Consider the following 25,380-nt stretch of genomic DNA (forward strand, 5'->3'; position numbering starts at 1 on the left):
TTTTGTAACAGCTTGTACTTTATTACATATGCAACTCTGCTGTATCTGCCAGTTGATCCCCCTCCCAACAAAGCATCAGCTTAGTGTTATCAGCCCCTCTTGGGACCACTGAGCTACCCTCCTTTCCTCCCAGGGCAGAGTAGATAGAGTCCCTCAAGTAGGCAGTGGACAGACGGAGATTTACAACTGATCATCACAATCATCTTACAAGTATTTACGCTTAAATCAGCACCCTTGGGGAGTTGAAAAGAGTCTTCAGGATGGGATGGAGTGAGGCTGCCCTTCATCCAGGGCCTCAGAAGGTGGAGAAGAGGAGCACATCCTGGGATTCAGTGTGAGTGGGGCATGTCCTCCCCAAACTTTTTCTGGTGGGCGATGTTCTTCACTTCTAGGAGAGACTGAGGAGGCAAGAGAGGGTAGGTAAGAGAGAGTGAGGACCCCTCCTCTACCTCAGCCAGGAGCTGCCCCCGCACCAGCCCTCAACCACCCTTCTGGGCTATTTCACACGCAGAAGGGTCTCCATTCTCCCCTTACCCAATCACAGAGGGTATGTGTGTGAGGGTGTATGTATGCTCATGCGTTAGAGAGTCTGCCCAGGACCCACCTGGTGGTGGACATAGGCCTCACAGCTGTAACACCAGGTAGACAGATCGACGTAGCTGAGGACCAGCGGGTGTCCTGACCCTTCGTGGTGTTGCAGCATATGGGCACTGACATAACGACCACAGTAGACCTGGGGTTGGGGAGAGTATCGGGCAGGGATCAGCACTCACCTTCAGTTTGCTCCTGGGCCAACCTCCACCCCATCCCCTTCCTCCTCTGCTGCCTACCTGATAGCAAGACAGACACACCCAGTTCTCCTGGAGTGTTTCACAGTCCTGACAAGGTTGGGTCACGTCCAGGCCTGATTCAGGTATGGGACATACTGCCACCAAATGGGGACACCAGGGCAGAGGTGTCACAGCATAAAAGATGGCCTGGAATGGGTGCAACTGAGTAAGCTAGGGACTCCATCTCCCTACTACATGTTCCTGCACCACATGCTCCTATCTGGAGGTGCAAATGGGCAAGAGAAGGAAGCCACAATCTCCTCCCTGGTCCCTGAGCTCACCTGGTCAGTGTTAGCATGGACCCCAAAGCTCTGAATCGGCATGTCCTGACCTCCAGCTGCCTCTCCCAGTAGCTTATCCTCTTCTGGGATCTGAGATTCTGGTGCCTCCTGGATGTACAGAGGAAAGAGATGTATCTGAGAGGCCAGATTCTTGCCCCTTCTTCCCCCTACCTGGGTGTGGTGGGTCTTACCTGAGCCTTGCAGTTTAGTTCCAAGGTCCTGAGATTCTCAATCAGCTCACTGGGGGATATTTGGGATGTGGCACCTTGCTCAGGTGAGGCTGTGGGAGTCTGGTTGTCAGTACATAAAGCTGGAGGGGTTTGGATCATCTCAGCTCCCCCAACAGCCTCCTCTGAGGTGGTCTGGCCTGCTGTGGCCTCCACTGTGGCTGCCTGTGAGGTGGTCTGGTCCAGCATGGCTTTCTGTGTGGGAGCCTCCAAGGACTGGTCCTGACTGAGCTCCACCATAGCAGTCTCTGACTTAGGTTGGCCTAGAGTGGACTCTTCCACAGATGATGCTGAGACAGCCTTCTCTGTGCCTGCATCCAGAATGTTCCTTTCTGGTGTGGTCATCCTCTTAGCTGACCCAGGGTTGGTGACTGACTTAGAAAGGGAGGGTTCCTCCTCCTTGTCTTCCACCTCTGGAACCATGGGAGGGAGATCCTTGAGTGTGGGTGCTATCCCTATCCTACCTCTGACCCCTGCCCTCCCCTGAGCCCCCATTGCCCCAGTTCCCCACGCCTACTCACTCATGACCCGTAAGCTGCGCCAGTATCTGCGATGGACTTGGATGGTCTCGGTGATTGAGGCCAGGGCCCCTGATAGTGGGGGCCGCGACAAGGTCAGCAGTGGGGGTGGGTCCCCAAGGAGGGAGCGGGTACAGGCAGCCATGGACTCCGAGATGGATGTCAGGTTATAGCCACCCTTTAAGAGAAAGGGGAGGAAAAGGTATGATGGGGGGCCCTCATGGAATCTGGGAGGCAAGATGTTCTGTCTCCCAATCTCCCTTTGGGGCCCTGCACGACTGTCAGAGGGGCAGCACCCATTGTGTGAGGTGGTTGTTGAGGGTGATGTAAAGTACAACATAATAATTATCACAATAATACTGAGGCAACATTAATAACAGCGGAGATTTATTAAGTGCTTGCTGTGTGCCAGACCCTATTCTAAGTACTTTATGTGTATCGACTCACTTAATCCTTACAACCACATGTGCTCAATCTGTACCGGAACCCCCTTCTCTCACATTCTATAGGAACCCCAGTCTCTGCTCTTTCTACAGATAAAGAAACTGAGGCTTAGGGTGGCTAGATGATGCATCGGAGGCCCTAACAGCTGGTTAGAGGCAGCGCTGGGGTTGGGGGCTGGGCTATCCGATGGAAGAGTTCATGTTCTTAACCATTCCCTTGCCCTGCCACAAGCATTCCTGGGCACACTGTGGAACTTTATAGCAGCCAGTTAATCTCTGTGAGTGATTGTCCTTATCTGCAAAGTAGTGAGTGATTGTCCTTATCCTCAAAGTAGTGAGTGATTGTCCTTATCCGCAAAGTAGTGAAAACAGCAGCACGTAAGGCTGGCAAGAGGGTTAAGCTAGTGTGTGATGACTCACAACGATGAGAAACTACTTATACATTGCTCACCATATGCCAGGCACTTTTCCACGAGTAGCCGGCCCTATTTTACAGATGAAGAAACTGAGGCATGGGGGGCAGGGGCACTGAGTAACTTACAAAAGGTCAGTGAATTTACTTTGTCTTGGGAGCTTGCTAGAGGCAGTTCAGGTAGTGATAAAAAGCTTCAATGCTAGAGCCAGGCTGCTTGGGTTCAAGCCCTGGCTCTGCCATTATTAAATGTATGACCTCTGGCTGGTCACTATGCTTCTCTGTGCCTCAGTTTCCCTGATCTTGAGAGAGGAAAATGACGAGCAGACTACCTCAGCAGGCTGCTTTGTCAAATAAGTGAATTAACGATACACACAAAGTTCCAAGAAGAGTGTTTTGCACATACTGAGCACTCAAGTTTGTCCAGATAGTGGTATTATTAATGCCCAGTATGTGCCCACAATTCCAGGTGGGGATACTCAAAGCAGATTTTAGGAAATTGTCCCGAGTGTCACAGCCAGCCAGCAGAAAGGGCAGGACTTCAAGTTGTCCAAACCACCCTCCCACCACAGGAAGAGGGACCGAGAGTTACCTCTAGGATTAGGATAATGCGGCCATTGGCAAGGCCCATCAGCAGGTGGGTGAGGTGGGCATAGCCCTCAGGCGACACCTGGCAGCCCCCCAGTGGGTCCCCCCATGCGGCGTCAAAGCCCGCTGAGACCAGCACCAGCTCTGGGTTAAACTGGAGCAGGGAGAGAAGAGATGCATGAGTGTGAAGGTGGAGACCTGGGTAGACGGTAGATGAGGGCGACCCAGACACACAGGCACGCAAGTCAGAAAAATGGAGACACGGGACCTGGAGACTGGGAGACACAAGCCCGGAGCCCTGAAAACAGGAAGGTGAGGACGTGGAGACACAAGACAGACAGACTCAGGGTCACAGAGACACAGAAACATGGAGACAGATCAACAGAGCTACCGTGGACACACCAAACACAGACTTAGAGACACAACACAGACATGGAGACATTTCCAGAAATGGACACTTGGGGACATGAGGTAGAGTCATAAGACTGAGACATGAAACTTGGAGAATCCGATGTCAAGAGATGGTAAAATGGGACATATGTATACAACACAGGGTTTTATACACACGGTGGCAAAGAGAGATGCATGCATACTTCCATCATAGAAGGTGACAACGCAAGTGCCACACACAGAAGATGGGCACCTACCCACATACAATCACACAGTAGCATACAGACTGAACTAACATCGTAGTAATCGCACACACACAAACAGTATCTCACAGAAGGGACAGTGAGCTACAGCCATCCCTGCACAGATACAACCACACACCTGCCATTACCAAAGTCACAACAGGCACACACATGATTGTGCCCACAGGAGGTGGCTGCTTGCACACACACACAGTCACACACGCACAGAAGGGAGTCACAGCTGCTGTGCACAGCCAGACACATGTACACATCTGAACATGCACGTCTGCAGACGTCATGGAGCTGGTACTTCATCTGCCACACACACACACACACACACACACACACACACACACACACTGCACACAGACAAGTTGGTCACCTACAGCCACTCAGGCAGAGTCAGGCAAATATACAGGCCACTGCCAGTCAGAGACACATGAACAGCTGTGGCAAACAGGCAGAGAGATGACTGTCACATGCATCCTCCCACATGCAGAAAGCCACACACCAGCTGTCACACGGAGAGCAACGTGCAGTGACATACGGTATCACAGCCATCAAGGAAAGAAACGGTGGTGACAAAGAGCCATTTGTGCAGCCTCATGCACATACTTAAGCTCCTCCCCACCTTGCACATTCGGTTCCACAACAATGGCTGTCTCATGGGGCCGCCATCACACACAGACAGGCACTAGTGATGCTGTATGCCTAGGACACGTATACGTATATAGCTAGGCACACAAAGACGACCCCCATGTACCCAGAAGTCCCTTACAGTTATGCACAGAGAAGGCAATCACATGTGGCAGAAACATGCCAAGGCCATCACGACGGCCACCCGCAGGCTGTCCCACAGGATCAGTCACCCAGAAGTCAGACATGCACAGACCCGCTGTCACCCACACTGTCATCGTCGCACACATCCTGTACTGTACCTCGTAGGCAATAGGAAGCACCAGGCGATGCCATGCAGCCAGGTAGTCGGCGTCACCCACACGGGGTCCATTCCAGGCCACGTTGACAGTGAAGCCAGTGCCTGCGGCCCGGCCTATCTGGCTGCTGGCACCCTCCTCCCCCATGGGAAAGAAGGTGCCATGGTCATACCGGTGCAGGGAAATGTACAGTACGCTGCCGGGTCGGAAGGGAGACTGTGGCTGGTTAGTGCCTCCCCACTCCCCTGCATGCCTGAGGCATGGCTCACCCACCTTCCAGACCACACCCCAAACCCCTCCCCCAGCCCCTCACCTGGGGTCCTCCTCAAATATGTGCTGAGTTCCATTACCATGATGGACGTCCCAGTCCACTATCAGGATCCTGGGGAGGGAACGGCTCCTCAGTTAACCTGGGACACTGGCCCCCTGGGAAAGGGCAGGGGCTACACCCCTGGGGTCTGTCTGCAGGGGCATTTATTGCTGGTGGCTGAACCCTGGGTCCCTGGGGAAAGCAGTGGGTGGCAGGCTTGCGGGTCCTATCAGAGTAAGGTTGAAAGCCAGAGCCTGGGTCCTGATGTCTTCACTATGGGCCCAAGCAAGTGCTTAGGGCCAGAGCCCTCCCCCACCCCACCCAGTAACGGTAAGTGTGGGGAGCTGGGATCCTGGGCTTCCTGAAGTAAGCACTGGGGACCTGGACCCCAAATTCTGTCAGGATAGCCGTCAGGGGCCAGAAATGATGGAGCAGGGGGACCCTGGACCTTGTTTTAGAACTACCTGGGTGCCACAATCTGGGGGTCCTATTTGGGTAAGCTGTGCAAGACTAGATCCTTGGTCCTTTTCGGGAGAAGTGCCGGGCAATTGTACTCTTGGGAATGTCTGGGTAAGTCCTGGGGGGCTGCACCATAGGGCCTGCTTAGTAAGCACTGGGCTGGTGGTGGAGGGGTCCCAGGGAGCCCTCACCGCAGCGCCTGCCCACTGATGGCCTGGGCATGGCGAGCAGCCACAGCCACAGAATTAAAAAAGCAGAAACCACAAGCGGCATCCCGCTCAGCATGGTGTCCTGGGGGACGCACCACAGCGGTACCATTCAAAACCTGGGGGAGGAGCAGGAAGCAAAGATTAGACCACCTGCCCTCACGGCTTTCTCTCCCCTTTATTCTCTTCTTCCGTCCTGCCACTACCCCTGGCTGCTAGGGGCCCCCAGCCTGCAGCCCCCATCTCCCCCCACCGCAATTGCTAGTAAGCAAGGTCTCCGGTGAGCAGGGGTCCTCCTCCCCACCGCAGGCCCCTCCTCTGTGCCCTCAGGCCCAGCCTCACCTCTCAGAGCCACCTCTCTCCACCCACCCCCCCACATCTCCAGAGCTGGCACCCCACCCCAGGGAGAAGGTACCTCTCCCGCCAGCACAGCCTCCACCAGGCGGCAGACGGCACCAGTGGCCAGCTGCGCACAGGCAAAGGTGCTGGGGCAGATGTAGATGGAATCAAAGTTGGAACCCTCGCGGTGCAGCTCCCGGGTTTTCATCTTCTCTGTGGCCCGCAGACGACCCACGTACTCAGCACTGGAGGCACAGACAGGGCACAGAGGACAGCCAGCTGGTTCCGTCCCCTCCACGGCCCCTCCCGTGTCCCACAGTGGCTCCACCTACCAGAGAGGGAGAGCCCGTGCTCCGGCCCCCAGGAGCCTGTGTGCACTGAGGACCCACCCCCACCCCAGGCATGGGGGTCTGACCTGTGGCAGGTGAGCAGTTCGGCTTCCATGGCGGGACGTGCGGGCAGCGTGAGGCAGCGCCCCGCAAGGCCCAGCTCCTCCAAACGCTGCATGATTCGTAAGACTCGCTGAGGCATCTCTGGGTGGTGGCTGGGGTCGGGGGACAGGAACCAGAGGCAGGACTTAGTGCTTGAGGAGGGGGAGGGATCTCCCCGAGCACTTAGCTGGTGGCCCTCCGACTGCATACTTGTCCCACAAGTTGTGGTGACCCATCATCCGCTGGTCATAGACCAGCCCTGTGCGAGCCTGTAGCATGGGCCACGTCAGGATTGGGAGCGCTGGGGGCCGCCACAGTCCCTCTTCATCCTTCTCCTCTGCGCTATCTTCCTCCAGGATGTCCTCCTCCGGGGTCTCAACTGCAACAGGAGGCCACATTCACCCCACTCCCCCACCCTGGATCTCTGTGATACTCTGGAACTTAGTTTACCCAAATGTATAAGGGGTGAGAGGCCTGAAACGGGGGTCAGTGAGAGAGGAGGCCTGACCCTCCCCCACCAAGGGGCCCCAGGAAAGTGAGTGGGGTCTGGAAGAGAATCTCTCCCAAGGGCTCATGCCATGCTTGACTCCCCACCCAGCCCCCTCCCTGCCTCCTACCTGATCTTACAAGGACCTCCCAGAAGGGCTCCAGGGCTTCCAGAGCGCAGCACAGTGACACCAGGGCACTAGAGGGCAGGGGAGGGGAAAAGTGACCAAACAGCTAATGGGTAGACAGCGAGGGTCCTGCTTCTTCTCCGCCTGGGCTCACCTTGGGCAGGGGGCGCCAGGGGACTCCAGTATGGGGCAAGGGTCTCCCAGAAGGGTGTGGAGTGAGGCACTGACGCCCTCAGCCAAGGAACGAAGGTTGTAGCCACCCTGGGAAAGAAGGGTGTGTGTGGGGGTATTAGGAAAGAATCAGGTGTTACCAGGGAAGAACAGTAATAGTAATACTAGGGCGCTGACTACGTATCCAGCAACAAGGAATCTGAAGGGTGACTTACATTTTGTACACCGAACAGTGCTATGAGGTGGTCACAATTATCATGCCCATTTTACATAAGGAAAGCAGAGGCACAAGGAGGTTCAGGGACCTAGGTGAGGTTGTCCAGCTATTAAGTAGAAATGCTGGGACAGAAACTCCTGCCTGACCTGAAAGCTTGGCTCTCACGTCCTCCTGGATCTGTGGGCTGAGAGATGAAGTAATGTCACTCACCTCCAGAGACAGGATCAGTTTGCCTTCTGCCAGACCCATGAGCAAGTGGGTTAGCTGAGCGAACCCTGCTGGAGTGGTGGCCATCTCGCCCTGGGGGGGACGTGGAGGGTCAGCCTGGCTCCACGCAGCCCCCTTCCACCCATGAATCATCCCAGGGAGTCTGCCTTACCTTGGGGTCCCCTTGAAGGGCATCAAATCCAGCGGCCACCAGGACCAGCTGGGGCTGGAACTGAGGGGGAAAGGGACTATATGAGGCCAGGTGCCCTCACGGCCCATCCCTCAACATTGTTCCTGTCCCAACACCCCCCAGACTCCCAGGACCTCAAGGGCGACCGGCAGAAGGAGGTGCAGGAAAGCGGCAATATAGTCGGCATCTCGCATCCCCACCTGCAGAGAGAGCGGCATGATGGGGACGTTCTGCCCCCTGCCCCAAACTGGCTGAGAGGCAGGGGTGGGTCCAATTTGGGGGGCAAAGGGCAGGCAGACCCTGACCTGGTTCCAAGGCACATTGATGGTATATCCCTGGCCATGACCAAAACCTATGGTGGACCAGTTAGAGGCCTTAAGGTGGGGCCAGAACCGACCCTGCTCATAACGGTGGATGGAGAAATAGAGGACGCTGGAGGGAGAGAAAAAAAAAAAAGAGGTGGGGGGCAGTTGAGAGTCAATCTTCCCCCAGACACCCCCAACCCACAGCTCCACCGTTCACTCAGCCACTCGTTCATTCTCTCATTAATTTCCTCATTAACTACTTAATCTATGCATTCATTCACTCTTCCATTCAGTCGCCAATTTACCGATCCTCTGATTCACTAATTCTCCCATTTATTCATTACTCCACTCACTCATTCATTTTGATCTACCGAATGCCTCCCTTGGCAAACACTGCTGCCGTCCTCAGTGCCCACTCACTTCTAGTTCTGAGACCCTGAGGGCTCCGGGATCTCTCCCAGCCCCCAAGGGCTCCTGCTGTGGGGGACTCAAAAATCATACCAGCCTGCCCCTACCCCTGTAACCAAGGTGGTGGCAGCAAGGCAAATCCTGTGATGTTGGAGACCCACAGGGGACATATAGCTCTTAGCTGGCAGGATCCAACTAAGGTGGAAAAGCATCAGGCCCAACTGGGAAACTTAGCGTTTCCCCTGAAGGAAGTGTGGGGACTCAAGGGCTAGGGGCTAGGAGGCATGGGACTTGGTTCTGTGTGTGTAGCTGAGCTAAAGTGGGGGTGCTGGCAGAGGCTTCCTGAGGCCAGTGAGGGGATCTGTTCCTTCTCTCCAATACTTTACAGGGCACCTCTACTACTTCTTGTATTTTATTTTATTTTTTAATGTTGTTATTTATTTTTGAGAGAGAGAGAGCGAGCGTGCATGCACATAAAAGAGCAAGTGGGGTGGAGGGGCAGGGGGGAGTGGGAGGGAGAGTCAGAGAGAGAGGATGATAGGATCCGTCAGAAGCAGGCTCTGCACTGACAGCAGACAGCCCGATGTGGGCCTTGAACTCACGAACTGTGGGATCATGACCTGAGCTGAAGTTGGTCACTCAGCCGATTAAGCCACCCAGACGCCCCTACTTCTTGTATTTTATAGGTGAGAAACTGAGCACCCAGAGGAGTGAAGACTGATACACGGAATGGACACTGAAGACATGAAGGTAGATGTTCTGATAGAAAGCCTAGCAGGAGGCTTTGTGTGGGAGGGCTTCATTCTGACTGGGGTGATCAAAATGAATAATCTCTATCTATCCATCCATCTATCTGTTCATCCGCTCCCTGTCTTGTTCCAGAAAGAATTTAAAGCAGCAATTTTTTTTAGGGAAATACAAGAAATAGTGGTAAGGAATAAATCTAGACCAACTTAGTCACATTTTAATAAATGTGGTGGTGAAATTTCATGCAACCGATATAGAGAGATTTTTGAAACTGAATTAAAATATCTAGGAATTAGGGAACAAAACCCATGTCAATGTTCTAGTCTTGAGTAGGTGGGAGATGACTGTTTTACTTTTAGCTCTGCTAAATATCGGTTTTAAATTTTTTTAAAGTTTATTTCGGGGCATCTGTGTGGCTCAGTCAGTTAAGTGTCAGGCTCTTGGTTTTGGTTCAGGTCATGATCTCATGGTTTGTGAATTCGAGCCCTGAACTGGGCTCTGCGCTGACAGCATGGAGCCTGTTTCAGATTCTCTCTCCCTTTGCCCCTCCTACTCCCTCCCTCTCTCTCAAAAAAAAAACAAACAAAACACTTTAAAGCTTATTTATTTATTTATTTTGAGAGAGAGAGAGAGAGAGAAAGAGAGAAAGCATGAGCAGGGGAGATCATAACCTGAGCCGAAATCAAGAGTCAGATGCTTAACTGACTGAGCCACCCAAGTTCCCTCTAAACTTTTTTTTAAAGTTTATTTATTTTGAGAGATAGAAAGCGAGCATGAGTAGGAAAGGGGCAGAGAGAATCCCAAGTAGGCTCCAAGCAGGCTCCAAGCAGGCTCCAGAGCCTGACTATGTGGGGCTGGATCTCACCAATTGTGAGATCATGACTTGAGCTGAGATCAAGAGATGGCACTTAACCAAGTGAACCACCCAGGGGCCCCTAAACCTTTTTTCTTTTAGTAAGTTAACCAGTAGAGGAAGAGAAATACACAGTAGGACAAAAAGATGGTTATCAGGGGAAAAAAGGAATAAAGAAAATATTGGAAGAAAGCCAACCCCATGAGAGCTACCAGAGCCAAAAGAAGAATGAACACCCAGGAAAACTAAGTTTATAAAGCAAATAGCAAGAGGAGGTTTTAAAATAAGTTCCACTAATTTCCAATGAAAGAATGATGGACTGATAACACAGGTTTACCTCCTTGCTCTCCCACAATCCCAGTCAGAAGATAGTAAAGGGAATTTTAAACAGGTATCCCAGAAAGACAGAGAATGGAAGAAAGGATGTTAGACAATTAGAGACTTCAACAAATCTCTGGAAAATAGTCTTTGAGGCTCCAGGGGCCCTGGGGGGCCCTCTCTCGTGCTGAGCAGGCCAGGGAGGGCACCCCAGATAACCTGAGGTTTCCCTTCTGGAGAAATCAAGTACAGATCCAGGTCAATGCACACAAAATCAATTCTGAATAGCTAATTCACTGAATGACCAATTCACTAGGTTTACTTCTTTTGTTTAAGTATAGTTTTTTTATTTTGAGAGAGACAGAGAGAATGAGTGGGGTAGGGGCAGAGAGGGAGGGAGAGAGAATTCTAGGCAGGCTTTACACTGTCAGTGCAGAGCCCTACACGGGGCTTGAACTCATGAACCATGAGATCATGACCTGAGCCAAGTTCACGAGTTGGATGCTTAACCCACTGAGCCACTTAGGTGCCCCTCTTTATTTCTTTTAACTGCTTAACTTTAGTTTACCTGTTTTTGTCATCTCTGTAATAGTATTTTAAGGCCTGATCAATTTGTCTCCATCCAGGACCCTGCTGATGGAGTTAAGAGCCTGAGGGATGGGGAACTAGGAGATTGAAGGGGATGGATAAGTGGTTTTTTTCATTTATACTTTCTTATTCATGAGAAAGAATGCATTGAATATATTCACAATTTTTCTATCTGTGGATATCATCAATGATATATCCACAAAAGAACACAGTTATAGCCTCCAATGCATTTACTAAAACAAAAAGAATGATTAATGACATTAGAGAATTCTTGTTAATTTGCTTAGAAATTATACTATGGCTATGCTTTTTTAAAAATTCAAAATATATGCTCTATGTTTTAAAGATACACTCTAGAATATTTAGAGAAAAAATGATATGGTATCTGGGATTGACTTCAAAATATTACAGGAGGATGGCAGTGAGGGCAGGTACTGATGGCCAATTGAGTTGATAAATGTTTTTTCTTAAGTTTATTTATTTTTTGAGAGAGCAGGGGATAGGCAGAGAGAGAGGGAGAGAGATAATCCCAAGCAGGCTCCACTCTGCCAGCGTGGAGCTCGAGGTAGGGCTCAAACCCAGGAACCTTGAGATTATGACCTAAGCCGAAATCAAAAATCAGAAGCCCAGGGTGCCTGGGTGGCTCAGTCAGTTAAGCATCCAACTTCGGCTCAGGTCATGATCTCACAGTCCGTGAGTTCAAGCCCTGCATTGGGCTCTGTGCTGACAGCTCAGAACCTGGAGCTTGCTTCGGATTCTGTGTCTCCCTCTCTCTCTGCCCCTCCCCAACTTGCGCTCTGCCTCTCAAAAATGAATAAATGTTAAAAAAAATTTTAATATTAAAAAAAAGAATTGGAAGCCCAACCAACTGAGACACCCAGGCACCCCAAGTTGACAAATCTTGAAGCATTCAATTCAAGAAGACAGAAATGGACAAAAGAACACAGGATGAAGAAATTAATAAAGATTAAGCAGAAAAAAATAATGAAAAAAAAAAAATAAAACAGTGGAGATGGCCAAAAAAGCCAAAACCTGGATTTGAAAAAATAAGTACAATTAACAAGTGTTTGGCAAGGCGGAGGGTAAAACAAAGAGATGCCATCTCAAGACCAGACCTCCTTTTCTCTCTCTCAAAAATAAACTTGAAAAAAAAAGGAATTATAGGGGCACCTGGGTGGCTCAGTCAGTTAAGCATCTGACTTCAGCTCAGGTCATGATCTCACAGTTCGTGAGTTCCAGCCCCACATCCAGCTCTCTGCTGTCAGCTTGGAATCTGGAGCCTGCTTTGGATTCTGTGTCTCCAGCTCTCTTTGCCCCTCCCCACTTGCTCTCTCTCTCTCTCTCTCTCTCTCTCTAAAATAAATACATATTTTAAAAAGATGAAAAGAAAAAGAACAGGCCCCCATTTTTCTGGCATTTGGAAGGACCCCATCTAATACATGGCTTCCTGCCCACACTCCCTAAAGTTGAGACCTGTCAGTGGACACTTCCTGCCCCAATCCTAGGAAATACCTTTCAGGAAACAGACTCCCATGCACCACAGTAGAGCAGCCCCACGACAGCCACCTTCAACAGTGCTTTATTCTTTGGTATAAATGCCAATTAAGAATTGCTAGATATTCGAGGAAAACTGAGGAAATCTTAAAGCATATCTTTCTCTTTCCTTATAAAAATTTTTAAAAGTTTTATTTTTGGAAGAGAGAGAGAAAGAGAGGGGCCGAGGGAAAGAAAGAGAGAGAATCCCAAGCAGGCTCCACGCTCAGCATGGAGGCCAATGTGGGGTTTGATCCCATGGCCATGAGACACAACCCAAGCTGAAATCAAGAGTCAGATGCTTAGCCAACTAAGCCACCCAGGCGCCCCTCTTTTCTTTTTTTTTTTTTTTTAATGTTTACTTATTTTTGAGAGAGACAGAGACAGAGACAGAGTGCAAGCAGGGTAAGGGGAGAGAGAGAGGGAGACACAGAATCTGAAGCAGGCTCTAGGCTCTGAGCTGTCAGCACAGAGCCCAATGAGGGGCTTGAACTCACAAGCGGGGAGATCCTGACCTGAGCCAAAGTCAGACGCTTAACCACTGAGCCACCCAGGTGCTCCTCTTTCTATTTCTTCTTTATTTTTTAAAGTTTACTTATTTTTGAGAGAAAGAAAGAGCATGCACAAGTGGGGGAGGGGCAGAGATAGAGAGGGAGACACAGAATCTGAAGCAGGCTGTAGGCTCTGAGCTGTCAGGACAGAGACTTATATGGGGCCTGAACTCACGAATGGTGAGATCATGACGTGAGCTGAAGTTGGATGCTTAACTGACTGAGCCACCCAGGCACCCCCCTCTTTCTTTTTTTAAAAGAATCTTTAGGTTTTATTTTTTATTTAAAATAGGCTTCACATCCAGCATGCAGCTCAGTGTGGGGCTTGAACTCACAACCCTGAGATCAAGACCAGAGCTGAAATAAAAAGTCAGACACTTAACCAACTGAGCCACTCAGGTGCCCCAAAGCACTTCTAATTACTATTATATAAAACCATGCTAAGAGGGGTGCCTGGGTGGCTCAGTAGGTTAAGCATCCAACTTTGGCTCAGGTCATGATCCCATGGTTCATGAGTTCAGGCCCGTATAAGGGAGCTTGAGCCCTGCTCTGGGTGAGCTCAAGCCCCTCTTCAGGCTCCATACTCTCGTGATCTTTCTCTCAAAAATAAATAAATAAAAATGAAATAAAATAAAAAAATTAAAAAGCATGCTAAGGAATGAGAGGGCATAGAAAGAGAGAGGAAGAAAGTGCTTTTGGAGATTAAAAGAATGTCTAAATACTGAATTCAACAGAAGGGCTTGAAGGTAAAATTGAGGAAATCTCCCGGGACACAGAGCAAAAGGAAAAAGAACACACAAGAGAACACACACACAAAACAGACCAGACAGAATACCGTAGAAGAAAGCATCAAAGAACTAATAGAAGAAAACGTCTAAGGATTTCAGAACAGCATGAGTCTTCAGATGTAAACTGTCTACCTACTGCTAAGCAGAATGAAGGGGCCAGGGTGAAACTTCAGAACACTGGGAATAGAAAGAACCTATAATTTTTGGAGAGGGAAACAGATTACTCAAAAAGGAATAAAAATCAGACATCTGTCAGCAACATCGAATGCTGGAAAATAATAAAGCAATGTCCAGAGAACAGCCAGACTAGATTAAGTAATGGGCCACAGGAGCTCAGAATCTATGGGAGAAAAGGGGATTTTAGGTAGTCGGTATGAAAGAAGGGAGGATAAAACAACTATTTAGCAGTGTCCCTACTGACAAGGACCTGCTCAATCACTTTCTGCAGGAAGGGTGAGTTGGTACCACCTTTCTGGAGGGAAGTCTGGCTGTAGACCCTAGACTTTTACTTTTTTTTTTTTTTTTTTAATTTTTTTTTTCAACATTTTTTATTTATTTTTGGGACAGAGAGAGACACAGCATGAACGGGGGAGGGTCAGAGAGAGAGGGAGACACAGAATCGGAAACAGGCTCCAGGCTCCGAGCCATCAGCCCAGAGCCTGACGCGGGGTTCAAACTCACGGACCGCGAGATAGTGACCTGGCTGAAGTCGGAGGCTTAACTGACTGCGCCACCCAGGCGCCCCGACCCTAGACTTTTAAAGCACACCGACCCTCTGACCCAGCAATCCATTATTGGAAATTTTACACTCAGAGAAGTGTAAAATTATGTATTTTTAAATTACGTATTATAAAAATTACATATATATGTGTACGCATATGTGCACACACACACACATACATGTGTGTGTGTGTGTGCGTATATGTGTGTGTATATATATATATATATATATATATATATATATAGTTACATATTTTGCTGTAGAACTGTCTGTTAGTAGCAAAAAATGGAAAGCACCATAAATGTCCCAGGGATAAATGACCAGAGGTACAGCCATAAAATGGAATACTCAACAGCCCTTATAAAGACAGAGGTGTTTTTAAGAGGCACTAACATGGAGAGGTGTGCATGACGTGGCTAAATGCAAAAAGCAAGCTGCCACAGAACAGAGGATTGTCCCATTAGGCAGTGTGTTAATGATAATAACGAATATTCATACATCTAAAGGAAAAATTCTGTTTTAAGAATATAACCTAAACTATCAACAGTTATTTTGGAGGTTATAGGAATTATAGGAGAATCACTGCTTTAGACATTTCTAGATTATTAACTTTTTAAAAGTTTATTTATTTATTTTGAGAAAGAGCATGAGTGGGGAAGGCACAGAGTGAGAGGGAGAGAGAGAATCCTAAGCAGGCTCCGTGCTGCCAGCATGGAGCCCAACACAGGACTCTAATTCAGGAACTAAGAGATCATTACCTGAGCCGAAACCAAGAGTTGGATGCTCAACTGACTGAGCCACCCAGGCACCCTTGTATTATTTAGTTTTTTAAATAATTTTTCAAAAATGTTTTATTTATTTTTGAGAGAGATAGAGAGAGAGAGAGAGAGACAGCATGAGCGGGGAAGAGGAGAGAGAGAGGGAGACACAGAATCCAAAGCGGGCTCCAGGCTCTGAGCTGTCAGCACAGAACCCGACATGGGGCTGGAATTCATGACCCGCGAGATCGTGACCTGAGCTGAAGTCAGACACTTAACCGACTGAGCTACCCAGGTACCCCTATTTAAGTTTTTTATACAAGCACGTTGCAGTAGTCATAATCAGAAAGATAAAGTACTAATTTGAAGTTTACTCCAGCTCCAAGGTAAACTGGTGAACAAGATCTCCCAACATCTGTTGACTCAAATCTCATCTCTTCCACTCCTTCTCTGTGTGACCTTGTAACCTGTAAGCCTCAGTTCCCCCAGCTGTAAAATGGGGGACCCAACAGATCCTGCCTCAGACTGACCTTAAGAGAGAAAGCAGATACGCAGAGAGCAGCACAGAACCTGGTTCCAAGTTGGGCCCAATGAGTATGAATGCCTTTCCTTCCTGGGCCCCTTCTGGCTGGGCCCGTAAAGGTGGGGGGTGGCTGGGAGTCTAGCATCTAGGGTGTCACTTGTGGCATACCTGGGGTCCTGGTCAAAGGTGAACTGGGTTCCTTGACCGTGGTGAACATCCCAATCCACGATAAGGACCCTGTGAGGAGGACAGAGGAGGATACTATGTAAAAGAATCAAGATGTATCTGGGGAGGTGCCCAGACCAGAATACTCTACCCCATGCCACCCCCATCATATTCTCCCTGCTACCTGCTGCTGACCTCTGAATGTCATGCTTCTGTTGAGCGTAGCGGGCAGCCACGGCCACGTGGTTGAACATGCAATACCCATCCATAAGACTGTGCTGGGCGTGGTGTCCAGGAGGCCTGGGGAGGACAGGGAAGGCCACAGATTGGGGGTAGGGGGCCCTCCTCTGCAGAGATGGACTCTTCCCCCCTCCCCAATTCTGGGCCACCAACTCCCCCAGTGTCGATGCCTGCAAATCTGCCAGGAACTGAGTAATTGGGGCCCCCAGACTCTCACCCCCACTCTACTGCTCTCTCCCTAAAGGATATTTGACAACATTCATTAAAATTATCAGTGCATAGTGCTCACTTCAGCAGCACATATACTAAAAGTGGACCAGTACAGAGAAAATTAGCACGGTCCTTACACAAGGATGACACACAAATTTGTGAAGCGTTTCTTCACTATATTGTACACCTGAAACTAACATAATGCTCTATGTTAACTACACTGGAATCAAAGCTTCAAAATATAAATAAATAAATAAATAAATAAATAAATAAATAAAGTGAAAATTGTCAATACAGACACCCTCACACCCATTCTGCTCTTGGGGATGTAGCCCACAGTTCATATAACAAAAAAGGTGAAATAACATATTTATAAATGGATAATGGCATTTGCCATGACGTGTTTTGGAAACAGCAAATGACTGGGGAGAACCAAAGTGCCTATTGCTAGGGGGCTGGTTAACTTCCTGTGCATTTGCAGTGGCATTCTATGCAGGTCTAAGCTATCTACTGTTAGAGGAAAGCTTTCCAAAGTGTAGAAGTGAAAAATGCACAGTATGGAAGGAAGCGTGTTTATGGAAGGGGGCATGTTGAGTGCAACTCCATTTGTGGCTAAAAAAGGGGAGGGAGAGGAAAGGCTGTATCTTCTGCATTTCATCAATTCTGGGATGCCAACGATGCTAAGATGTGCAGTGATTTCACATGCCAATGATAAAACAAAATGCTGCTAACTGAATTCTGAGACACCATTGTTAAGATGAACCGGGATTTCAAGATGATAAAATCTAGATCTTAGCATTGATGGAATATGGCATTTACTCCATGAACAGGCACAGAATGTTTCTGGGAGGACACATGAGTCACTGGTTACAATGACTACCTCCAGGAGAAGAAGCAGGTTGTGTGGGAGGATGGGGGTTGGGGACTTTTTGTACCCACTTTTGTACCTTTTGACTCTTGAACCATGTGAATATACTACCCATACCAATACATTTTACATTTGAGGGAAGGAATTTATTTCAAATATACAAAGCCAAATGCTGGTGGGTCCTACCTGATGATGGCCATGCCATTCCGTATCTCCTTCCCCAGGACAGCATCCACCAGCCTGAGGACAGAGCCTGAGGCCAGGCAGGCACAGGTATAGGAGTTCTGAAGAGACAATGGGAGCCATAGAGAGAGTAAGGGGGAGGGCAGTCCTGTCCACTCAGCTGCTCCTCCCCAGGATGGGATGGGCATGGGGACGGGAAACCCCAGGATTGCCACCACACTCCGTCTTCACAGCTCTCATCCATACCGGATGCAGATAAACTGAGTCATAGGTGTCTGCTAGGATGCGGAGCTCTCTCTCATTCATGTACTGGGTCGTCTCCATCAGATCAATGTATTCTAGGCTGGCGACAGAGGCAGGATGAGATTCAAGCGCCTGCCTCCCTCCTGGGCCTGTCCCTTCCCCATATGAGCCCTGGTCAAGTCAGGCCCCCTCAAATGTCAATGAAAGGGAATAGCTGGGATATAGGACACATCCCCTGCTTCTTCCCTAGCCTGCTTAATTTCCAGTAATAGCCCTTGCCCTCTGCTCTAGCCACAATAAATCCTACTCCTAGGCCACTGGCCATACTGTTCCAGCTGTCTATACCTCCCTTCCCTCAGCTTCCCTCTTCATCTGACTCACTCTTTTTCTCAGCTCAGATATATCCCCTCTGCCAAGCTAGCTTTCCTTGAATCATATCACACAAGAGCCCTTACTCTGGGTTCCTACAGCTCCATGGGGGAAACCCCTGATCACCCTGTCCACACATCCAGCATATGTTTACACACTAGACTATAATAACAACAACAGCCTATTATGGGCTGATGACCTAGCAGGCCCTCTGGAAGAGCTTCCATTTACTAGCTCCTATGTGATCAGCAATGACTGTGAGATTAGGAGAGGCTCAGCCACTTGCCCAAGGCCACAGGGCCCATGACATTCCTTCCCAAAGAATCCAGCATGCCCTGGCAGCCTCCTCCCCATCCCTACAAAGTTCTGAAGCCTTCACCTGTGAACCAACATCAGCTCATCCTTTTCAGCAAATCGAGCCTAGGGAGACATAAGAAATAAAGCACTAAGGCACTGGCCACACCCAGGCTCTGCCAGCTTCCGCCCACCACCCAGTGTGTCAGCTGGGGGAACTCACCTGAAAGGACACACAGCGGTCCAGGAGGCCCTCCTGGATCAGCTGTTCCTTGATGGCATGGAGTCGTTCAGGGCCTTCAGGGAAGCTAGGTTGACAAGAGACACCGTCATACAAACACACACACACACACACACACACACACACACACACACACACAGGGACACTGGTGAGCACATCTGCTCCTGTACATCTTCCTCATCTATCCTTCCACAGCTGCTTGTGCCAGAATCTTCAGAATCATCCCTGGCATTTGTTGGCTCTGCTCTTGTAATATATCCAGAACCTGCCCTTCTCCTTGTCACCCCCACTGCTGCCACCAGAACCTCCCACCTGTGCTGCTACACTCAGCTCCTCACTGGCCTCTCTGCTTCTGCGCTCGCTCCCCCAGAAGCCCTTCCTCCACACAGCAGCCAGACATTGATTAAAACCCAAATCAGGTCACGTCTCTCCTGTACTTAAAACTTTCTCATGGTTCCCCTCTCATTTAGAGTCAAAGCCGAAGTCCTCTCCATGCCCCAGAAGGCTGTGAATCACTTGCCCCATAGCCTCTCAGATGCTAGGCTCTCCCCCCACTCTGCTTCTCCTGCACTGGTCTCCTCCCTGTTCCTCACCCAAACCAAAGTACTTTTCAGCTATCTTCTTTCCCTGTGATTTTAAACACTCTCCTCCCAGGAGAGTGGCTGGGTGGCTCAGTTGGTTAAGCACCCAACTCTTGATTTTGGCTCAGGGCATGATCTTGCAGTTCATGAGTTCGAGACCCACATCGGGCTCTGTGCTGACAGTTCAGAGCCTGCTTGGGATTCTCTCTCTCTCCCTCTCTCTCTGTCCTCCCCTGCTCTCTCTCTCTCTCAAAAAAGCCAAACCACTCTTCTCCCAGATGTCTCCATGGTTCACTCCCTCACCTCCTTCAGATCCCTGCTCAAAGATCAGCAAGGCCTTCCCTGACCATCTTATTTAAAACCAATTCCCCTTGGGGCACCTGGTGGCTCAGTCGGTTGAGCGTCCAACTTTGGCTAGTGTCACGATCTCATGGTTTGTGGGTTCAAGCCCCATGTCGGAGCCTGGAGCCTGATTCAGTTTCTGTGTCTCCCTCTCTCTCTGCCCTCCCTGCTCACTCTCTCTCTCAAAAATAAATAAACTTAAAAAAAAAAAAAAAACGGATTCCCCTCAACCACATTTTCTGCCACTCTCCTTCTTGCATCAGTGTTTCTATGCGGCACCTCTTTCTAACACACTCGACATTTGCCTTTTGTTTACTGTCTTCTCCCTCCAAAATGCAATCCCCATGAAGGCAGGGGTTCCGTTTGTTTTGTCTACTGTGGTGTCCCTAGCTCTTCAGAAGATGGTAGGTATGTATTCAATAGTGAAGTCTTTTGCCATCATGAGTCTTCTGTTGGGACAGAGGAGACCAATACTAATCTGCTAAATACGTTAAGTATGATAGTGAACTAACGATGACACAAGCTGGGAATATCCTAAAGATCAGGTGGGTGGCCAGGCAAAGCCCTCCGTGAGGAAGTCTCTTTGAGAGGTGAATGTTAACAGGGAGAGGAGAAGGTGGAAACGAATCTCTGAAAAAGGGACCAGCCAGGGTAAAGATCCAAGCTGAGAGGGCCTGGCATGTTGGAAGCACAGCAAGGGGACCAGTGTGGGTGAAATGAAGAGAAGCGAGTGAGGGGGAGGATTGGCTAATGAGGTCACCGAAGTGGTGTGGAGCCAGATCATGTGGAACCTTAGAGGCCAGAATGAAGAATGTGGACTTTACCTTGAGGGCAACGGCAAAATCCTGAAGGATTTTAAGAAAGAGAACATCACTGAAACTAACATAACATCGTATGTCAAACATACTTCAATTTAAAAATGTAATTAAAAAAAAAAAAAAGAAAGAGGGGGCGCCTAGGTGGCTCAGTTGGCTCAGGTCATGATCTCACGGTTCATGAGTTTGAGCCCTGCATCGGGCTCTCTGTTGTCAGCACGGAGCCTGCTTTGGGTCCTCTGCCTCCCTCTTTCTTTCTGCCTCCCACCCTCCCGCTAAAAATAAATAAAAACACTTTTAAAAATTAAACAAAAAGAATGATAACATATATTTTTTTTGGCTTCTTTGTGAAGAACAGACAGCAGGGCTGAGGGCTGAGGATGGAAGCAGGGGGCCAGTGAGGAGGCCTCCGAAAGTCTAGGGGAGTGATGGTGACGGTGGCAGTGGAGGCAGTGAGGAGAGGTCAGATACTGAATACACTTCTAACACAAAGCCAAAAGAATTTGCTGATGGACTGACATGTGTGTGCAAATGGGAGGTATAATTCTTCCAGTTCAGCATGAGTGTCCTTTCTTCAACGAAGCCTTCTGTGAACCCTGGATGCTAGTCTAGGGACCTCTATTAAACACTCTTGAATACCCTGGTCTTAGGTCATCCTTCATTAAACACCTCACACCACTGTTGGCTGTTTAATGATTGGCTCTCCTACTCAGCTATAAGCTCCATTAGAAGGGACCCTGTATGTCCTGTCTGATGTCGGTGTTACCAACTCCCAGAACACAGTGAATACTCGGTAAGTGTTGGCTAAATGGAATCTTTTCAAGCCTACGCCTCACCTCTCTAAATCATGGGCTTCCAGTCTCTAGGCTAGCATAAGAATGGATTCATTCTTGCTAATGGGCTCTAAGTGTGTCTATTTGTGTGTTTGTGTCCCTCCAGGGGACAGCCTGGAGGAGCCAGCCTCACCTGTCATCCCAGAGGCAGTGGAATTCATTTAGCTGCTCATCGAACACCAAACCAGTGCCAGACAGTGTCTTGGCCTCAAGGTTCAGATCCTGCAGGGAAAAAAATGGGAGACACCAATCCATTCAGGGCCTGAGTCAGAAGGAACACACTATACCGTCCAGGAGGGTGAACCATAGGGTTTTGATTGTCACAAGAGGTGAAATCCATTGAGGCCAGGCTACTCTCACCAGCCTTCGCAGGTCCATGATTAGGTCTTGCTCTGCTGCTTGGCTGAGCTTCTTCATTCTGCCTTTCTTCTTTACCTCTGCTAGACTAGGGCTGGAGGAGAGTATGGCACCCTTCTTAACACCTCGCTTCTGCCAAACAGAGAGAAGGGTCAGATTCCAGTGTACGGCCCACTGCTCCTCCCCCCGGATCGGGCAGGTCTGGGGCCTCACCGAGGTGACGCTGGAGTCGTGGGGGGGCGAATGGGGGTTATGCCTACTCCTTCGCTGCCTGGTTGAGGTGGAATCCTGGCCCGTGGAGGTCATGGTCGGGGAGACTTCACCCCTGACGCGGTTCTGGGCGGTGGGATGGAGGTGACCATGAACCAGCTGGAGTGCCCGGAGGACCCCACACCCCAGCCCCTTCCCAGGCCCCGCCCCCTATACAGTCTCCATCCCTTCTGCTATCCTATTCCCCACTGCCTTCTACGCTCCGCCCCTTTCAAGGCCCTCTCCTTCCACTGGGGTGTCAATTCCACCTGGTCCCGCCCATCCTACCAGGCTCCACCCCTTTAACACTATTATTTCCCCTCGAAAAGTATTGCCCCTTCGCTGAGCAATAAACCCCTAGGCTCAGTGCGTCCTAGGGCCGGCCCTTTTCAGCTAATCACCACCCCTTCCGCTCCTCCAAGCCCCATTCCCAGACTCTCATTCCTCCAAGCCTCGCCCAGACCCCACCCCTCCACAAATCTGCCCCTTCCAGCTAATCTCCGAGGATAATCACCCACCCTTTCACTCAGCCAGACTCAGACCCAGCTCCGGCCTGGACTCCACCCTTAACGATCCACTTAACTCCACCCCTTATCGGGCCGGACCCACACCTTCCACTTGGCCAGATCCCGCCCCTAACGTTTCCACAAGCCCCACTCCTCAGGGGACTGCCCCTTTCCTAGATCCCGCCCCCTGCTCAAATCCTACCCCTAAAGCTCCATCAAACCCCTTCAGCCAGTTTCGGGCCGCCTACCGTCAGTCCCCTCCCCCTTTCCGCCCCCTGCTGTCGACGCCGACCAATCGCTTCAGCTCCACTCACTGGGCGTGGCCCTTTTCTCAAACTCCGCCCATGGCTCACGCTGCGAAATGTCTGGCGACCCGCCGGGCGGCGAGTGCTTGAGGCCCGCTTTTCCATTGGGCGGGTTTCTCTACTACCCGCCCAATCCCGCCCACACTGTGTCCCGGCAAGCAGGGCTGCGCCTCTCCTGCAGGCCACACCTCCCGCGAGCTCACAAATGCCGTCAGCGCGTCAGAGCGCCGACGCTAGCCGTGCGGCGCCTGCGTAAGCCTGCGCCGGCGGTTCGAGGCGGTGCTCAGGCTTAAGCTCGCCCCTCCCCCAGCCACCGCCGCCGTCGTCCTGGTTGCCGTAGCTGCTATGCCTCCGTCCTTGTCCAGTCACCTTAGGAGTCCTCCGGACCCGAGCCTACTGTGCCGTACGATGACTCGAGAGCAAGCAAGCAAACAAGCGAGAGAATTAGAAAGGGGCGTCCCGTCTCCTCCCGGCGGCTTCCCGCGCGGCGCGCTGTGATGACGTAGCGCAGGCGGACTGGCGGCTGGGTCCCGAGCGCGGTTGAAACTGGACGAGGGCTGGTGGCGGCCAAAATGGGTGTGGTGATGATGTTAAATATTGTGAGGGTTTTCTGAGTTAATATTAACTAAGGCGGTCCACAGGAAACACTCAATAAATGTTAGCTATGGATACTCTGCCACGAAAATGGGGGGGGGGTAGGATGGAAGGATTCTTAGTGGGGAGCAAATAATTGTGATGATAGCATGTAATATGTGACAGGCATTATCGTAAGTCACAATTTTGTGAAGTAGTTCCTATTATTTTTAAATTTTATTTTTTTGAGACAAAGACAGAGCATGAGCAGGGGAGGGGCAGAGAGAGAGGGAGACACAGAATCCGAAGCAGGCTCCAGGCTCTGAGCTGTCAGCACAGAGCCCAACGCGGAGCTCGAACTCACGGACTGTGAGATCATGGCCTGAGCTGAAGTCGGACGCTTCACTGAGCCACCCAGGCGCCCCGAGGTAGTTCCTATTATTAATGTTGCTTCGCAGATAAGGAAACTGAGGTTACACGACTTAGCCATGTGACCTTGGGCAAGTTGCTGAACATCTCTGTGCTTCAGTTTCCTCATCTGGCAAATTATGATAATAGTGCCCGGGGCTGGAATGGACTCAAGGAGGGGAGTTGTTCGTGCACAGCAGTTCTTTCTCCAGCTCCCTCCACTGGGCAACCTCTGCCCCCAAATTCTAATAGAAAGCGTGTGCCTGGGAAGTAGGAGGAGTTCACCCGTGTGCCCCTCCAGCTCCCTCACATGCCTTGTCTAGATGTGTAAATATCAGTCCCGCAGGAGGCCGGTTTGCCCTCCTAATCTCCCTCTCTCATTCTTCACCATTTCCTACCGGGCTGTAGGCTGGGGCTGAAGAGATAAGCCGTCTGGGGTTCAGCATCGCTGACTAACAAACAGATTGACAGCCCCATCGCCCAGTAGCCTGGCCCTATGACCATTTTGAAAACCCCAGTTCCACCCTTCTCTTTCCTTCCACTCTTTTCCTACCAGAACATGGGGTTTTTTTGTCCCAGTGGAAGAGGATCAAGTCCTAAGACCTTTAAACCCCTACATACACCAAAGAAAACATTTGATACACTGGGAACATTCTGGGGTTTTGACGCCTGCAGACTAATAGAGTAGGGAACCCTGTAAGACCCATGGCCCATTTTTCTGTATAGTCAGAAGACGGTTCCTGAAGAGCAGAGGTCAGTAAACTTTCTCTGTAAAGGGCCAGATAGATAGTAAATATTCTAGGCTTTGCAGGCCTTATAATGGCCTCTTTGGCATATTCTTTCTTTCCATTTAAAAATGTAGGGATTGGCTGAAGTCTGGCTTTGGCCTGAAGGCTATAGTTTTCTGGTCCTACTGTAGAGTGTCAGTCTTTGATTTCCTTTATCTGGCTGGGATTCTTTTACAGGAGGAGTGCAGAGTTTCCATGCATCCTGAGGAGAGGTACTCCTTTTGTGTGAGGACTGGGATTCATGGACAGGATCAGGTCACTTCTGGTGTTCTACTGGGTCAACCTGTGTTCCTGGACATAGTGAAGACAGGGATTCCTGTAGTTTCTATAGTTTTGTTCCTCTACTGAACCAAGCAGGGGTTTCTCTTTTTCATTTTTTTATGTTTATCTATTTTTGAGAGAGAGAGAGATAGAGTGCAATCAGGGGAGTGGCAGACAGGGAGACACAGAATCAAGCAGGCTGCAGGCTCTGGGATGTCAGCACAGAGCCTGATGTGAGGCTTGAACCTACGAACTGTGAGATCATGACTGAGCCGAAGTTGGATGCTTAACTGAGCCACCCAGGCGCCCCCAAGCAGGGGTTTCTACAGGACAAGACAGTTGTTTCTGGAGAGCTCCAGACTGGAGGATCCCGTACAAGTTCAGGATGGTACTCCTTAAACTGCATTATGACAGTGTCCTATAAAGAGACCAGGTGGTCCAGATCA

At 50.0% G+C, this 25,380-nt stretch overlaps 1 protein-coding gene and 1 non-coding gene across 6 annotated transcripts; one reads left to right on the forward strand and one right to left on the reverse strand.

The window, feature by feature from the left end:
• HDAC6 (histone deacetylase 6) lies at window positions 1–23,401 on the reverse strand. 5 transcript variants are annotated; one of them, XM_081793632.1, is made up of 29 exons: window positions 23,274–23,401; window positions 22,058–22,180; window positions 21,848–21,976; window positions 21,621–21,709; window positions 18,899–18,983; window positions 18,761–18,801; window positions 18,016–18,112; window positions 17,773–17,870; window positions 16,464–16,568; window positions 16,272–16,340; window positions 8,316–8,442; window positions 8,145–8,210; window positions 7,993–8,052; window positions 7,824–7,913; window positions 7,380–7,486; window positions 7,229–7,296; window positions 6,822–6,990; window positions 6,596–6,724; window positions 6,257–6,425; window positions 5,827–5,960; window positions 5,180–5,248; window positions 4,870–5,062; window positions 3,304–3,453; window positions 1,860–2,034; window positions 1,303–1,751; window positions 1,112–1,219; window positions 831–977; window positions 605–733; window positions 1–398 (listed from the first exon to the last, which is right to left on the reverse strand). In XM_081793632.1, the coding sequence occupies exons 2-29, from the start codon at window positions 22,148–22,150 to the stop codon at window positions 330–332; spliced, it is 3,414 nt and encodes a 1,137-aa protein (XP_081649758.1). In that variant the 5' UTR covers window positions 22,151–22,180; window positions 23,274–23,401; the 3' UTR covers window positions 1–329. The 5 variants fall into 5 exon arrangements, with proteins under 5 accessions (XP_081649758.1, XP_081649756.1, XP_081649755.1 ...); XM_081793630.1 differs by lacking the exon at window positions 23,274–23,401 and adding an exon at window positions 22,848–22,963 and having other exon boundaries at window positions 21,848–21,973; XM_081793629.1 differs by lacking the exon at window positions 23,274–23,401 and adding an exon at window positions 22,848–22,962.
• LOC145714736 (U6 spliceosomal RNA) lies at window positions 16,790–16,896 on the forward strand. Its single transcript, XR_014136953.1, has one exon. It is a non-coding gene; the product is annotated as a U6 spliceosomal RNA (small nuclear RNA).
• Window positions 23,402–25,380: the final 1,979 nt, after the last annotated feature.

This window comes from Panthera onca, chromosome X (genome assembly GCF_046562875.1).
Source record: "Panthera onca isolate mPanOnc1 chromosome X, mPanOnc1 haplotype 2, whole genome shotgun sequence".
In the NCBI taxonomy this organism is placed as follows: Eukaryota; Metazoa; Chordata; class Mammalia; order Carnivora; family Felidae; genus Panthera; species Panthera onca.

Coding starts and splice junctions, on each gene's coding strand:
- HDAC6 (XM_081793632.1), bottom strand. CDS start 22,150: ATGACCTCCACGGGCCAGGATTCCACCTCAACCAGGCAGCGAAGGAGT. Junction 18,984..21,620: donor CACTGCCTCTGGGATGACAG/GTGAGGCTGGCT, acceptor TTGTCAACCTAG/CTTCCCTGAAGGCCCTGAAC. Junction 7,297..7,379: donor CCTGGCGCCCCCTGCCCAAG/GTGAGCCCAGGC, acceptor CCTGCCCTCTAG/TGCCCTGGTGTCACTGTGCT.